The sequence below is a fragment of the Gymnodraco acuticeps genome, unplaced genomic scaffold (assembly GCF_902827175.1).
Source record: "Gymnodraco acuticeps unplaced genomic scaffold, fGymAcu1.1, whole genome shotgun sequence".
NCBI classification, from domain to species: domain Eukaryota; kingdom Metazoa; phylum Chordata; class Actinopteri; order Perciformes; family Bathydraconidae; genus Gymnodraco; species Gymnodraco acuticeps.
This window is the reverse complement of record NW_022990299.1, coordinates 606,742-622,166: the sequence shown is the minus strand read 5'-3', so window position 1 is coordinate 622,166 and position 15,425 is coordinate 606,742. Positions and strand designations below refer to the sequence as shown.

General features: G+C 40.6%; 1 protein-coding gene across 1 annotated transcript; it reads left to right on the top strand.

Moving 5' to 3' along the window:
- Positions 1–1,273: 1,273 nt before the first annotated feature.
- Positions 1,274–14,321, top strand: LOC117550240 (ras-related protein Rab-18). The gene is made up of 7 exons (XM_034222634.1): positions 1,274–1,493; positions 3,581–3,636; positions 9,706–9,767; positions 10,042–10,114; positions 10,918–11,036; positions 11,372–11,438; positions 12,012–14,321. Exons 1-7 carry the CDS (start codon positions 1,426–1,428, stop codon positions 12,179–12,181), a joined length of 615 nt encoding a protein of 204 aa, XP_034078525.1. The 5' UTR covers positions 1,274–1,425; the 3' UTR covers positions 12,182–14,321.
- Positions 14,322–15,425: the final 1,104 nt, after the last annotated feature.

Below are 15,425 nucleotides of genomic sequence, written 5' to 3'. Positions count from 1 at the left end.
TGTGTCTTCCTGTTTCGCTAACTGAACCTACAGTATGAGGTAGATTACATTACATTGCATTTAGCTGACGCTTTTATCCAAAGCGACTTACAATAAGTACATTCGACCAGGAAGACACAACCTTGAAGAAAACAGAATCATATAAGTACATCAGGTTTCATAGAGCCAAACATTTCAAGTGCTACTCAACTGGCTTTAGGTAAGCCAGTCCTTTATTAGTATAAAAGTGCTTCGTTAATAGTTCTAACGCTCGAAGTGGAGTCGAAAGAGATGAGTTTTCAGTTTGCGCCGGAAGATGTGCAAGCTATCTGCTGTCCTGATGTCAATGGGGAGCTCATTCCACCATCTTGGAGCCAGGACAGCAAACCCACGTGTTTTTGCCGATGGGAACTTGGGTCCCCCTCGCAGCGAGGGTGCAGCGAGTCGTTTGGCTGATGCAGAGCGTAGTGCACGTGCTGGGGTGTACGGTTTAACCATGTCCTGGATGTAGGAAGGGCCAGATCCATTCGCAGCATGGTAAGCAAGTACCAGTGTCTTGAAGTGGATAGATCATCCCATTTGTTCTGTAGAAAATGCACCATAAGGCTGATGGCTAGAGGCATGCTCCAATGTTTTAAAAACATTTCTGATGATACTGAAGAGCAGTTAGTCAATAACAATGAGTTACATACGCAATTCAAGTTCAGAGCATAGCATGCATTATATATTCTGCCATGTTTTCATCTAAAACGTTATTGATAATATAGAATCTGTATAAGGAGTATTTGAAAAATAAATGTTAAAAAAAGAATGAGAAAGATTGATGCAACTTAGCCGTAGAATAGATCCTCAGTGCCTCTGTGTTTTGCTCTCTAATGACGCCATCCCACCTTTTCTTGACTTATCAGCTTTTCTGTACGACATAACGTTTTTTATGTATATTTATAATAACATCTGCCCATTATATTTATGTCAACTAGAAATAAAAAATGCAATGAAAGCGTTTTCCTTTCAAATACATAATTAGTATTATTAACATATTTAATACAACTAGTTCAAGGGCATACACTATATGCACAGCAACCGTGTGTGTTTTTATCCCTGAAGAGAATGATTCAATTATAAAATGCAAATTAAAAAAATAAGAAATTCATTAGACCTATTTTTCCTCCAAGTGTGTCCTATTGTATTGTAAATCACACACATGTCTATGCAATATATAATCATAATCCCAGGGTCTGCTTATTTATGTAAACCCATCACCTACAAGCGGAAGTGCCACAAATCAAACAGGATATGGTTGGAGTGAGGCGTCTTCGTAACAAGACATTAACCACTATCTTTGTAGCAAGCTGTAAACAGGAACGCAAGTAACCGAGGAACGCCGTTTTAAGCAGGCTGTTTTAGCCGTTTATCAAGAGTAACACCGCTCACTGTTCAAGAAAAATGGAAGACGACACACTAACGACGCTGAAAATACTGATAATAGGGGAAAGTGGTGTTGGGAAGTCAAGGTAAGCTGTAGTTATCTCAAAGAAAATGATGTCGTGGCTCACTGCTGAGATAGCTAGCGTTAGCTTAGCAGCCAACCAAATTATGTGATGTTCAAAGATAATGCGGCATTTTAAAAATGACTTAGACTTCTCCGCTTTAGTGGTTTTCTTCTTTAATGTAAAAACCAGACCTTGATTTTACGTTGTAAATGTAAATACAGTTTATGGTGTTGGCAGCCAAGCTAACCTTAGCTAACTGAAGGTAGCTGTGTGTGACATCACCCATTTCATGTCTGACAGATGTTGCAATCGAGACGGCTATGCAAGAACTATTCCCTATTTCTAATCTTACTTTATCTGGCAGTAATACATATATTTATCTAAGATCAAGAGGTTAACACATCAATATGAACAGAGCTAGCTAGCACTATCTTAAAGAAATAGCAACATGTAACAGGTCATGTTTCAGTTAGTTTGGCCTCTTCAAAGACTGCTGTATAGCTTTTACATCACATTTGATTTAGCCAACATGTGGTAAGCAGGTCCTTGTTAGCAACCACAAATCCGCCTAATATTCAAGGTAGAGTATAATGTTTTTACTGAGTCTGGCAGTGTGCCAACTTGCTGAGGTTTTTCTGGCATCCACCTCTGTGGTCCAGACTGCATGAAAGAATCCTGATAGCCAGCCTGATCCATCAACCATCACATGGCAGTCTATGGTATCTAGTACTGCATGCCTTCCATAGTCATAGCATGGTACATAGGTAATGAGCTGCCCACAGCTTTATTGTAAGCCTTTTGACATGGGAACTGTCTGGTTAATAATCATGTATCACTGCAAACTGATGACAGGGCCACATATTCTTAAAATGACAAGGTGAACCACAAAAGTGTGCAGTAATCAGAAGAGTGATATCTTCAGCATGATCAACAGGATATCCTATGTTAAAGGGAATGAGTATACCCTTCAGCCAAATTAAAAGTTTGTCGAGAAAGTACATCATTTCAAATGTTTGTACTAATTCATGCACTTAACATCCTCAAATGTCAGCGCCAATATTGCATTCTTACCTCCCCTATTCCATTGGTTTGGCATCATCCTATTTTTTTTTCTTTTTTACATAACAACACATGAGCAGGCTCATTTACACCTTGAATCTGGGCCTGTTTTAGTATAACAGTAGCAATGTCTTGTTTTCTTTTCTCCAGTAGTGCTGTTAGTGTTCTTAATGTAATGATAGAGGAGAGACTGAGAGTATGCCAACACCATCATGTATAGACCTAGATGTGCTTATAGTTTGAGAAAACAGAAGCGTTTTGTAGCCAGCTATATGGTGCGCTGACTTTTTAGTGCATTATTGAGCCAAAAGGCGTTTTCCAGAATTTGTATTATTATTATTATTAATCTTTTCCTTAATACAATGAACTTCAGTCTATGATTAGTTTCCAATATCATGATTTGAATGCTCCTGAGCCAGCTGTACAATTGTCAAGATGGTACACTGACTGGACTATCTTTGAAGTTGCATGCAGATATTTAATATGTTTCCCTGCAATCTGTTGAAGCCCTTAAATCATCAGGGATGTCTGGCATTGAATACACAAGTTTTATTTTACCGTAACAAATGACCTACACAGAACACATGTTTTACTTGGCTGTCTTATAGTCTAGCTCATCAGTTGAATGGCCCTCTAACAATAAACAGTCAGCGCTCCAGCATCCTTCCTCGTGCCCCATGAGGAAAAATAAGAGAATTAGGCTTGGGTCAGGGGAAAGAGGGTGCGCTTATTCCATCACCAGCGCTGCGATTATGGCCTTAGCACTTGATTGGTCATAGTTAAGAAATGAACCCTGTCCTCACTGCAATCTGACGGTGATATCATCTGCCGCATGTACGACGCAAGTGTAGATCAAAGACATCAATCGAAAGAGAAACAGATACATAACTCAGTGAGATGCCGCTTGCCCTGTTATCTAAACGACAAAACCTGATCCCAGACCAAACGACTTCTCAACCTGCGTGGAATAGAATAACTGAAACAAACTTCTGCTGTGTTTGTTAGTGATAAATTACGTGATCTAATTATTTCCTTCTTCCTGTCAACAGCCTTCTTTTGAGATTCACAGATGACACGTTTGACCCAGAGCAAACGGCAACAATAGGTGAGTAACACATGAGCTCAGTGAGAGGTAAAGAAATAGCAGTGTTTTGTTGTGTGGTAACAGCGAGTGCATTATAATGGAGTGAAAATGAGACACGTCTTTAATGGTACACACAAACAAGGATTTTATTGAATTAAATCATTAGGGGAAGCAGTGAAGTCTGCAATTATCAGCTCATATTATATATTTTAGCTCCTTGAATGTTATTCATACCCACAAAAAAGAATGGACAAAGTGTATCCATGTATCCAACCCTATGTGAGCTAGGGATCGACCGATATGGCTTTTTAAGGCCGATACCGATTATTAGTCATCAAGGAGACCGATAACCGATATTTGGAACCGATATACATTTGCAGTAAAATCAGAAAATCTTGGTGTCAAAATGTAGAATAACACAAACTCCAACACAACTTCTTTGAAATGCATTTAAGCATATATTATGTTTAATGAACTTTTAAACATCTTACAACTGGTTTCCTCTCTGTGCCCTTTTCTTTAGTGCAGCCATCTGCAATGAGTTAGAGAGAGAGACAAGAAGTGGGGCTGCAGGCTGACATGCTTAACTAACAAGAATGCTTAATTCATGATATCAAAACAATGCCCGTCTATCTAGCATAAAATCCCAATAAGCTGCTAGCAACTGCAAAACACTAGTGCTAGCTAATGTTTTGCAAACTATTCAAAGTGAGGCTATCACAGTCGACCTAACGTTAGTCTCGTAGCCTCACTTCTAATATTTTGCCAAACATTTGTTAGATACATGTTGGCTAGCTAATGAGCTTCACATATCAACCTGAAAAACTGCGAGGCTCCACTCGCAGCCCCTCCCCTCCGCACCACAGTTACTCCGCTGTGAGACGCTGCACGCACCCGCAACTCTGACTGACCTCCTGCGTCCCTGTGTAACTGGGAAACTGATAGAATTGGATCATAAGATCGTGGTGTTTTTGAAACTTCAGCATAGGGGATTGGGATGTTTATTGAACTTCGGTTTAACACATGTATGCCGCTCAGCGCTGCTGCTTGCTTCAGTCTGTGTCTGCATTCTTTCGCACCTGCCTGTAATCTGAGAAGGTCCCGCCTCTCTGGCTGGCTCCCGCCCGGAAAATCTGGTGACTGCAGCCAGAGAAACGGCCGCAACAGAGACAACGTTTTATCGGCAATTTGATAATAAAAAAAGGCCGATACCGATAATCGGTCAAATGCGGAATATCGGCCCCGATAATCGGCCTGACCTAATGTGAGCCTTGGTCATGAGATATTTAAGAGAAATGTTAAGTAATCTGAGTGATCTTAGTGCAGTCTATTGGTTCAAAACTCATGTATGACTCAATCATCCATATGAGTTTTGAACCAATAGACTCGCTGCTTCACAAAGGTCTGTAGAGCCAATTAAAGCAGACGTGTTCAGTGCTGCTTGGTGAATGTTCTTATAGTTTTATGGGTCTACAAGGCTCCAGACATGTTGTGAGTTTTGCCGAGACTTAAGCTGAGCATGATTTTGGAGATTTATAACCTCCATCTCCATCTCCACAGGATTGACACTGAACAGTTCAGCCATCTTCTTCTTCGTCTTGACATTAAATTATAAACCATAATAATTAAATTGTATAGGTCTAGCCTCCCTATATCTGTGTGTGTTCCATGCTCAAAAACAAAAAACTAATGCTTCTGCAGTCTAGCTGCAGCTTCTAGCAACGGTCTTCTGTTAAAAAAAGGACACTGAATGTCCTGAATGTGGCATCACACTCAGGACTTGAGTCTGAACACAGCAGACAACAGGAGTATTTACAACAGCATATAACAACTAAAATACTGCATGTGGGTGCACACTTACATTCTCTGTCTTACTGTTACATAAATCCCATGAATGTAGGAGATTAAGTTAGCTTCATTATATCTCAGTGATTAAGTGAATAATAAAGTTTCTATCGGGTCACTATCAGCCTGTCACTCATTATTTTCAGGAGGGGGCGGGGCTTAGAGGAACAGAGGAGACGGTGATCGCGGAAGCTTTCTTCCTCCTGCCTTCACAAACTTTACACAAGTATTTATCAACTGAAAATAGCTAGAGGACATTCATACTCTGCAATCCAAGACTTGATTAAATCCACCAAAAACCTGACATGACGATAACGAGTGTTTTTCAAAAACACAAATCCCTCCCTGTGTCTCTGAGCCGCAGCGACAGGGCCTGATTCAGAGCGGGTTCTGCTGTTGGTTCTGGACTGGTGTTGGTGGAGAAAGCAGACTGCTCCGTGTGTGCTGCTCCAATTTTATATTCGTGTGACAGAAACAATTCTAAAATAAAAAAACTTTATTGTCCAGCCGCGGTCGAAAAATCAAGAAGCAACCTTACTACGCTATAATCGAGCGGCGAGCTACTGAAAAGCTGCCCGCGAGCTACGTGTTGGAGAGCCCTGCTCTAAACCAAGAGGTCCAGCAGATGGTTTGAGTGTGGACTTCTTTAAGAACTCAGCTAACAAAGGATCATCCTTTGTCAGCTGAGAACCAAACGTTTTGATAACAGTGTTAGGCAACAGTAAGACAGTAAGTAAGGCAACAGTGAGATCTAATGTAATGTTATAGTGTTCAAGTTTAAACAGAAACAGGCCTTTATAAGATTCCTAAAGGTAGAATACTTGAAACATGAGTGTACCTAATATAACGTGACCACGTAGTGTGCATTCCAAATATATATTTGTGTTTAACATTTATTTTATGTATAGAGTAAGCTCATTAGGTGTGTCAGAATATTTGTTCCTTCTTGAGTTTTTAGGACTTCTAAAGGACTACCGTAGACAACGATTGCTACCACATTGAGTAAATGAGACATAAACTGTTGTTCATTCTGCCTCGTAGCTGGTACGCCCTGCTGCGGCGGCTGGCAGGCCCTTCACATTGTTCTGAACAACAATCCAAACAGAACTACTGTAATCGCTTCTTGTATCAATTACACACCCAGCAGGCTAATAATTGCAGAGCGTTTTAAATCAGTTATTTCAAGTTAAAGATGATTTTGTCCTGAAATGAAAGTCAATTTGAGGTCACTGTGCGTGCAGATGTTTGGCCTTTTAGAAGATCTGCTAACAGCTGGAATGAGCTGGAAGTGAAAGTAACCGCGATGCCACACACCCTCTCAGCCACAGATATATTTAATTTAATTCTAACTTCATGAAAAGGTTGGAAACATCTGCAGTGGACCAGGCAATCAATCTTATCCTGTGAACTTTGACATACATTATTCAGCAATTCAGTCGATGTCTTTCCAAATTGTGATGGATCAGCTTCTTTTTAGTGATATGAATCATTTGAAGCACAGAGGACACACCTGTTGTTTTTTAAGGCTGTAACTTCCTCCCTTGTCTTACGTTCAAGCATTCAGCAACTCCAGATTTACAATGTTCTACTGATAAGTTTAGAGAAATGAACCACCCTATCTAATGTGGTTTGTAAGGAGCGTATAGCTCACAGTGCTCGCTTTGTTACAGCTAGAGACACACATCCCAGGAGAGGTTGAAACAGTTGAAACACTTTTTCTCTTCTCCCAGGTCAGGGCATGGATCTCTGCTGGGAACTTTTGCCAAACAGATGTCTTTATTGGAGCTACGCCTCCATCGTTGACTGAAGTTCCTTTATTCAGACAGAAATGTAATCCGCCATCACTCCATCTCAATTATTGCAATTTTCATCCCTGCCACACCTAAACTGTGTAACCGAGTAACAGTGTCCCGTTAGCAGACAGTGTATTTGCATCATTTTTGAATAAATAAATAAAATACAAATAAAATATTCATTCGTCTTGGCCGTTCCCCTTCATTACAAAATTAAATAAAAATAAAACAAGTGAGACAAATGGAGAAAATTATATATATACATTTATTTATGTATTAATAATGAAAGTATATATATGTTATGAAGTAAATGATGTATTAATATAATTTACTTGAAGTAAATCAGTTATAACTGATAACTGATTTACTTCATAACAATTCAATTTTACGTGTATGCGTAAAATTGAATTGAAAATGTAACCCCCCTTGGCCCCCCCTCACCCGCTGTTATTGTCCTGCTCTGTGTGTAATGTGTGTGAGCATTGTCCTTATGAAACCTTTTGAAAAGAAAAATAATAGAAAAAAATACAATAAATGAAAAGGGACCTATCGTGCAAAATGCACTTTGTGATGTCTTTTATACAATATGTGTCCCCGGTGCGTCGGGGAACTCACGCAGAGTCAGAAAATAAAACCCTCTCTCTTTTCCTCCGTACCCAAATCTTTTAAAAACGGGGTGTACGGATACAGATTTGCTGCCAAATCGGCAGCGGCGGACCCACAGAAAGTCAGAAACAATGCCTGACGTGTTTTGGACGTAATCTCGTCTTTGTTTACATTAGCAAGCCTCGCTAACACTCAGAGCTAACCTGTACTGTGTAGAGCACATGTGTTTAAAAGGGAGGAAATAAAAAAAGAACTCACCTTGTGATAAACCTGCAAGAGAATAAGCATTTGAGCTCCATACTGTTTCAGAAGTAATCCTTGATGTGGTTTAGAACAGGATGGTGTTTTATCACAGCAGAATTTAACTTTATCTCCGGTAGAATTCTGATCAGGCATTAGCTCCGCCTCCTCTTTCTTTCTTTTTTCAAGCTAAGGACCCAAGATCCGCGTTTCTCTAACAGGGCTTCAAAAGAGGGGTTTGAGCAGTATGAGGGATGGCTACAACGGGTCAACTGTTTGGTATTTGAAGCAAAACACTTCACAGACATGTTTTGTATAGGTATGGCCCAACAATATATGTTTCCAATATAGCATGATAGGTCCACTTTAAAGCAAAAAGGTCCAATATAAGATAAACATTTTTGGAATGAATATATTTAAATGAACATAAATATTCACATTGTAATGAAGTTAAATATGAATTGTACACGGCTGAGCAGGCCTGTTGTCGAAAAACGTATATTAATAAAGTTATCATCACTTGGAATCAGTCATTACAAAGGGTTAAAAAGAGACAGGGAAACGCGGACTCACCTTGTTGTGTATTTATGTCATATTTCTATTTAGGGCTGTTTTGAGGCCTGCAGACATGTTGTCTTCCAGCAGTAGCATCTTGTTGTGTTCTCTGGAAGAGATCCGTCTGGTCTAAGGTTAGGGGAACGTTCAGCGTAAACTCCTCTCCACATGCTTTTGGCAACAGTATCCGAGCAACCCTGCTGGACTTGAGCTAGTTGTTGTGATTGACTGTGTGAACGCTTTTTATCCTGTGTGTGGTGCGCATTCTAATGTCATATATCCTCCGCCTGTCTTCGTGTCGCCTCTTCTCCTCCTCTGTTTTGGCTCGGCGCTGTACTCTCCTCCCTAGCCCCAGATGTAAAAACAAGCCTGACACAAGTGTACATTTCCCTGGTAAATCTGTCAGTGGATGCTAAAGCTCCGGCCAGATATGTCACGCAAACACGACGAGACACTGCACAAAGGCAATAGAGGAGATTTACTTGTTGAGGGGATGGGGGACAGCGTTGTTATTTTCATGTAAATGTCTCTTCCTTTCGCGGCTGGATTTGTCAGGGTGAATCATGGTTCCCTGAGCCGTTGTGCAGGTGGTGGATTCTCTAATACAGACATTTAGGACATTAAACCACACACCGTCCCTTTGTGGTGGATATGAATACACAGTCACACTATGATTTAAAGACAGGACATGGGAAGGGCACAATGCTAGTCTGAAGAGTTGGGGTTAACAGAAGTTCAGAGACAAAGTGTGGTGTGTACGATCGGACAATTCATCATCCATAATTATCGTCTGTCAGGGATTTGATATTTTGGAGAGTCTCCGTACGGGGATTCAGGCCTTAAGCCCCTTTAAACTGAGCAATTCATATCCTATTAATACTAATATATATTTAATCTTCTTATTGCTCATTCTTACTTTAACTTATATTTGTTCTCTTTATTTAAAAATATTTAATTAATGATATAATGGAGCAACCTACATTTCCTGCAAAGTATTCAGATTCTCATTATTTTGCATAATTACTGACTGATTTTTGTTTTTATTTGACAGGTGTTGACTTCAAAGTGAAGACCATTTCTGTGGACGGAAACAAGGCAAAGCTGGCGATATGGGTAAGTGTCAGCTCTGCTCTACTCTCTCCTGTCACCCCTCAAACTAAAATATGGCTCTTATCTGTAAATTAGAGAGAGATGAACCGTCTCCTGACCCCTATCTGAATGTTCCCTCCAGTGGCCAGTAGATGGCGCTTATGTAACACCGCTCTTGCCTCACAGGAGTCGGCGGCCTTGTTGTTTACGTCCCCTCCGCCCTGCTTTTCCCTGTGTCTGTTGGAGCGTCCTGATTTCCCTGTGAGTGTCTCAGAGCTGAGCTGCTTGTGTTTTGCAGGACACGGCGGGACAGGAGCGCTTCCGGACCCTGACGCCCAGTTACTACCGCGGAGCCCAGGGAGTCATCCTGGGTAAGCCGAGCGGTCGACGCCATCATTGCTCCAACACCTGTAATGTGTGTGTGTGTATACATGTGTGTGCTCCATCAGGCAGGTCAGGCTCCTGGTTGTTAAGAGAGTGATGGCTTTTCATCCTGTGACCCACACACACGCACACTTTCTAGCCTCTTCTCTCTGGAAGTTAGTTTATGCCCTTAAGTCAGACTTCACATATGGACATGCATGTACAGCAGGTATATGAACACACACACACACTCGCAGGAACTTAGTTAAAACTCTTAAACAGACTTCCTCTGCAGCTTACGGTTTCTGACCACTCTAATGATGTATAGAAACACAAGGCGCCCTGCTCTAACGCTGGGATTATGATCGCTTCCCTTCTGATATCACAAGGCTTTAGTCCCTTGGTTTGATCAACCATGTGTTTTTACGTTAATACCTTTTTATTTTAGGTGGTTATTTTGATCTTAATTTGTTGTATTATACAATTTTGTACATGTTGAAATAACTCTTACGGACGTTAAGTGTTATTTTGTCTGCTTTTCAATAAAACAGCAATCAAGTATTCATTTTTAAATTGAAAGCCATAATCACTACAGAGAATAAAGGGTTAAAGGTAATATTATATACTTTTTTGATATAGTATACGTCTAATAATAGGATATTTTTGCAGCAAAATAATGTTTAAAACATGGATTCATAGAAAAAATGCCTTTCATGTGGTCTTAATCAGCACCTCAAATAAAGGTATTAGAACATGTAGAATGTGTGTATGCCTTTATTCTGAAACTCTATTCTGTATTTGTTTGTCCCAGTGTATGATGTCACACGACGGGAAACCTTCACCAAGCTGGACAACTGGCTCAATGAGCTGGAGACGTACTGCACGAGGAACGACCTCGTGAAGATGCTTGTTGGAAATAAGATCGATAAGGTGAGCTGTTTTGCATAATTAATTATATATCATTTTTCTTTTACATATATTTCAGAGAACAGGAAATTAAACATTAGTTTCCTCAAAAAAACAAAAAATCATCTTACAGCCATTTGACAAATGACAGAGCTAACTGACCGTGGCAGACTCACTTTCATATTGTGGCAGCTGCTCCTTCCTTCACCAGCACACCAGGATGAAATACCCACTAAGTAGAGCATGATGAATGTCCTGTTCTTTGTCTGTGAAATTCACTTTTCCTCTGTGACGGCCACAGCAGCTGACGGCTCCGCCCGGCAGACCTGGAATAAGCCATTACCTCTCTTTTGTTTTAGGAAAACCACGATCTAGACAGGGCCGAGGGGCTGAAGTTTGCAAGAAAACATTCCATGCTTTTTATAGGTAAGTCGGGAGGATTCCCCGCTCTACAAAGGGCTGCTGGGCATGAGTTACAGCAGGCCATTACACCGGGGAAACAACTTTGAAATAACTACCATCGTTTCTGAGGAATGCATTGCTCTATTCATAAAACGGGCTTAATATATCACCGTCCATGCGCTCTTATTCGCCCGGTGTTTTTAAAAGAGCTTGCATTTCTAGTTTCTGTCTTCATCAAAAAAAATTCATTTAAAAATATGTTGTTAAAAATGTCCAATCTAAAGCTCTCCTCGGCATTTTCTACATTAATTCTGATTAGATTTCGTAACTAAGATTGATGTCTAATTAGCATCTTAATGAGTCTGGGTATCATCATGTCGTGTAGCAGGTGTTGCCTACTAACCTCCTTAGGTTCACTATTGTTTGATTGTTGAGACATTTACACCCCCCCCCCCCCCCTGCTCCGAGCCCAGCATTTGATGATATCAAGATGCAGACATGAACAGTCCTCTTTCTTCTTTAATCCATTCCATCCAACTCGTCTTGCCTCTTTTCTCTCTGGCCTTTATTCCTTTTTGTTTCTCTCTCTCTCCGCAGAGGCGAGTGCTAAGACCCGTGACGGTGTCCAGTGTGCGTTCGAGGAACTGGTGGAGAAGATCATCCAGACCCCGGGGTTATGGCAGAGCGAGACCCACGGCCGAGGGGTCCAGCTCTCCGACGATGACGCGGGGGGGGGAAGCTGTGGCGGCTTCTGCTCCCTGGTCTAGACAACGCATGCAGATACACACACACACACACATGCAGATACACACACAGCCAAACCCCCCCCCCCCACTGTGTGCTGTCCTGAGCTGAGCTCCCTCCTCAGACATGAAGGCAGTGGAGGTCTCCCGTCCACACACACACACACACACACACACACACACACACACACACACACACACACACACACACACACACACACACACACTACCTGTGTCCTCACAGACTTTTGCACACTTTCTAATAACAACGCTGCGCTAAAAATGCAAATTCAGCTCGGCCTTCCTCTCAATGGGATTTGAGTGAGTTTCTCTCCTCTGTTTTGTTTTGAGTTCGTTTTTTTTTGCAGTTTTTGGTACTTGGTCAAAATGTTAACCATTCTCATTTCATACAGAGGATTTAAACAGTGGTGGAATGTACTGAATCAAGTTCTGTACTTTATTTTCTGCCACTATATTCTTCTACTCAACTTCATCTAGGAGAAAGAACAAAATCATTGATTTACTTTTTACATTAACATGACGTGTTTATATGATTTATATAAACTACTAACCCACTTGATAGAACTCAAAATATTCTAAATGTCCTCCAATTTTAAAATCAAAAAAAAAAAACTCTTAAATGTATTTATAAGTTATTAAAACAGAATAATATAATACTCTGTAATAAGAAAAGAGAGCCAATCTGCAAAATCAGCGCTTTAGTTACTCTAAGTACATTTTGCTGGCAATATTTCTCTACTTTTACTAAAGTAACATTTTGAACTCACAACTTACTTACATCCAATGGAGTATTTTTAAACGGTGGTATTACTAATCTGACTAAAGTATAGGATCTGAGTACTTTTTCCACCACTGGATTTAAATGAAGCAGGGCAGTGAAATGAGTCAAAGTAGAAACCAAAGTGAGTCAGGCTCATGGCTCGATGCAGTCTGATAATGAGAATGGAAACACAGATTTGACTCTGTCTTGTCTACAGCATGCTTATTGTCCTCGGAGCACCTCGCCTTAGTAAGCACATCTGTGTCAAAGCAGGGCCGACTTCCCCCCCCCTTGTCCTGTGCTTGATCCTGCCCCCAGACTCTATGAACATTACGCAGTTGCTTATGGAGAAGCTTATCACGCCAAGCCGTCTTGTATTCCCTCTCAGCACTAGAGGCTAAAGGCTTGGTATCATGTGTTGTTCACACAACTGCCTCATTTCTTCAGAACCTAATAGAGTTACCAACTGTCTGGAATGACGTTTTACAACTTTTTATTGACTTGGGACTTCAAACTTTTGATGTGTTTTTTTGAAGAGTGCATAAATCAAAGAGATTGGCACCAGCGAGCTTTCCACTGGGTGCCGAAGAAGACTGAACCTCTTAAAATTGCACGCCTTTGTTGTAACGAGTTGCTTTAATGGAGTGCGACCTACTGGCACCTCCTCACTCAGACAGATAATATCAGTAATGACACTACTATGGTTTTTCATATGGATCCCTCCGACTGGACAGACACAAAGGAAAAGTGTTCAATATTAAACGGGGCAGTGAGTCATAAGGGTGTTTCCACTGAATTTGGAAAATCAAAGAAAACGCTGTGTGCTCCCAGTGCTAATGGATTTTACAGTACTCCTATCTCTGTGTTTGCATCTGAGAAGCAGTTATAAATGTACGTACCCCCGACCTCTCACCATGTTTGTAGTATTCGAGTGCTGGTCTTTCTGGGAAACGTCGTTCTGAAAGTGACACAGGGATCGTGAAAAAGACATGGATACAAAGCATGTCTTATCACAATTTTTTTTAAATATCGTTTAATTGCATGGGAAACTCTGCGTGCCATTTGTTTGTTTGTCCAGTGAATGGCCTTCAGAGGCTTTTTACTATAAATACTTTAAATTATATTTAGCTGCAAGTAAAACATTGCATACCATTGGAAATGAATGGTATAACTAAACAAAAAGGAAGTGGCTTTTACTTATTTAACTGGTATAGCTGTCTTATATCTTCAGAAATATGTTGAAACATGTATACCTTGTAAATTGTGTGTATTTAAGGAATTTGGTGGGAAAATTCCTGTATGAATTGTAAATCTGAATGTATACATATTTCACTACAAACCGCTCTATGTATTAAACTAAATAAAGGACTTTTTTAAGTGAAATCAAGTGAGTTTGTTGCATGGTGTAATGCTGTATAATCTTTAACTCAAAGTGCCAGCTTGTATTATGATCAAGAAAAAGTCGTTTTTTTGGTTATGCTCAAATGTCCAAGTCTTTGTCAGAGATGAGCCATACATTGTCTGTCACGGTTGCCATGTTGGAAATGTCACTGTTAGGTGATGGGTTTTTCACTCTGCACCCTTCACATTCCTCTGTCCTCAGAATGAAGACTTGTGTTTAAACAGTGTCCGAGGAACCTCAGACCCCAGACGTGTGATCTATCTAAATCATCTTTTTGGCAGGCTTCTCAGGAAACACCACCGCAGCCATAACTCACTCTACCAGTGCTCTAACTGGGATGTGCCTAATTCCTGGGCGATTATGAAAGGGTCGGGGGCTGGCAGCGAGAGCGAGGACTCTTTCGCTCGTAGCATATCCCTCGTAGCATATCCCTCATCTCCTGCCGCAGCCGTCTGGAAATATGTCTCAGTCAAACAACAACGGAGGAATATGGCGTAATAATGCCTTCATGTGGTCCAACCATGTGCTGAGCTGTACCACTGCTGTTTCCTCGTGCCTACACTGGAAAAACATCAGCTTCTCAAGGGGCTGAGCTGACATATTCTATATTTTCTGAGAAGAATGTACAAAGATGGCAGATATACATTCCTTTTATAGCTACATCAGGAGAAGGACGGTGTGAAGTGGCCTTCCTAAAAGCCCCGTTCACTGCCCTTCTGTTTTTTATTATCGTTTCATTATTTGATTCTAAAATGGAGCAACAGTCACAAAACCTAATTTCCTGGTATTATGATTCTTATTCTGAATCTAATTATTTTTCTGATTGTCTGTAATTTGCAGGTATTAACCAGAGTATTGGACATGAATGTCGGGTTGGTGAAGAATGATATTCCTGATATACCTTTACAAAAATCACTGTTGAGGTGGCTTTACAGCTTTTAAAGGTGGGTTGACAACACAACAATTGTCTGTGGTATTGTAGAAGCAACGGGTGTTCTTTAACAGCCTAAAAAACATGCTCAACATTGTTTGAACGGCTCTAAAAATGTGTTTTCAATCATGACAATCAATCAAGTTCAAAATAT

Excerpts from the sequence above, each read along its gene's own strand:
- LOC117550240 (XM_034222634.1), top strand. The coding sequence starts at position 1,426 with ATGGAAGACGACACACTAACGACGCTGAAAATACTGATAATAGGGGAA. Across the intron at positions 1,494-3,580 it reads AGTGGTGTTGGGAAGTCAAG|CCTTCTTTTGAGATTCACAG; the intron begins GTAAGCTGTAGT and ends TCCTGTCAACAG. Across the intron at positions 3,637-9,705 it reads AGAGCAAACGGCAACAATAG|GTGTTGACTTCAAAGTGAAG; the intron begins GTGAGTAACACA and ends TTTATTTGACAG.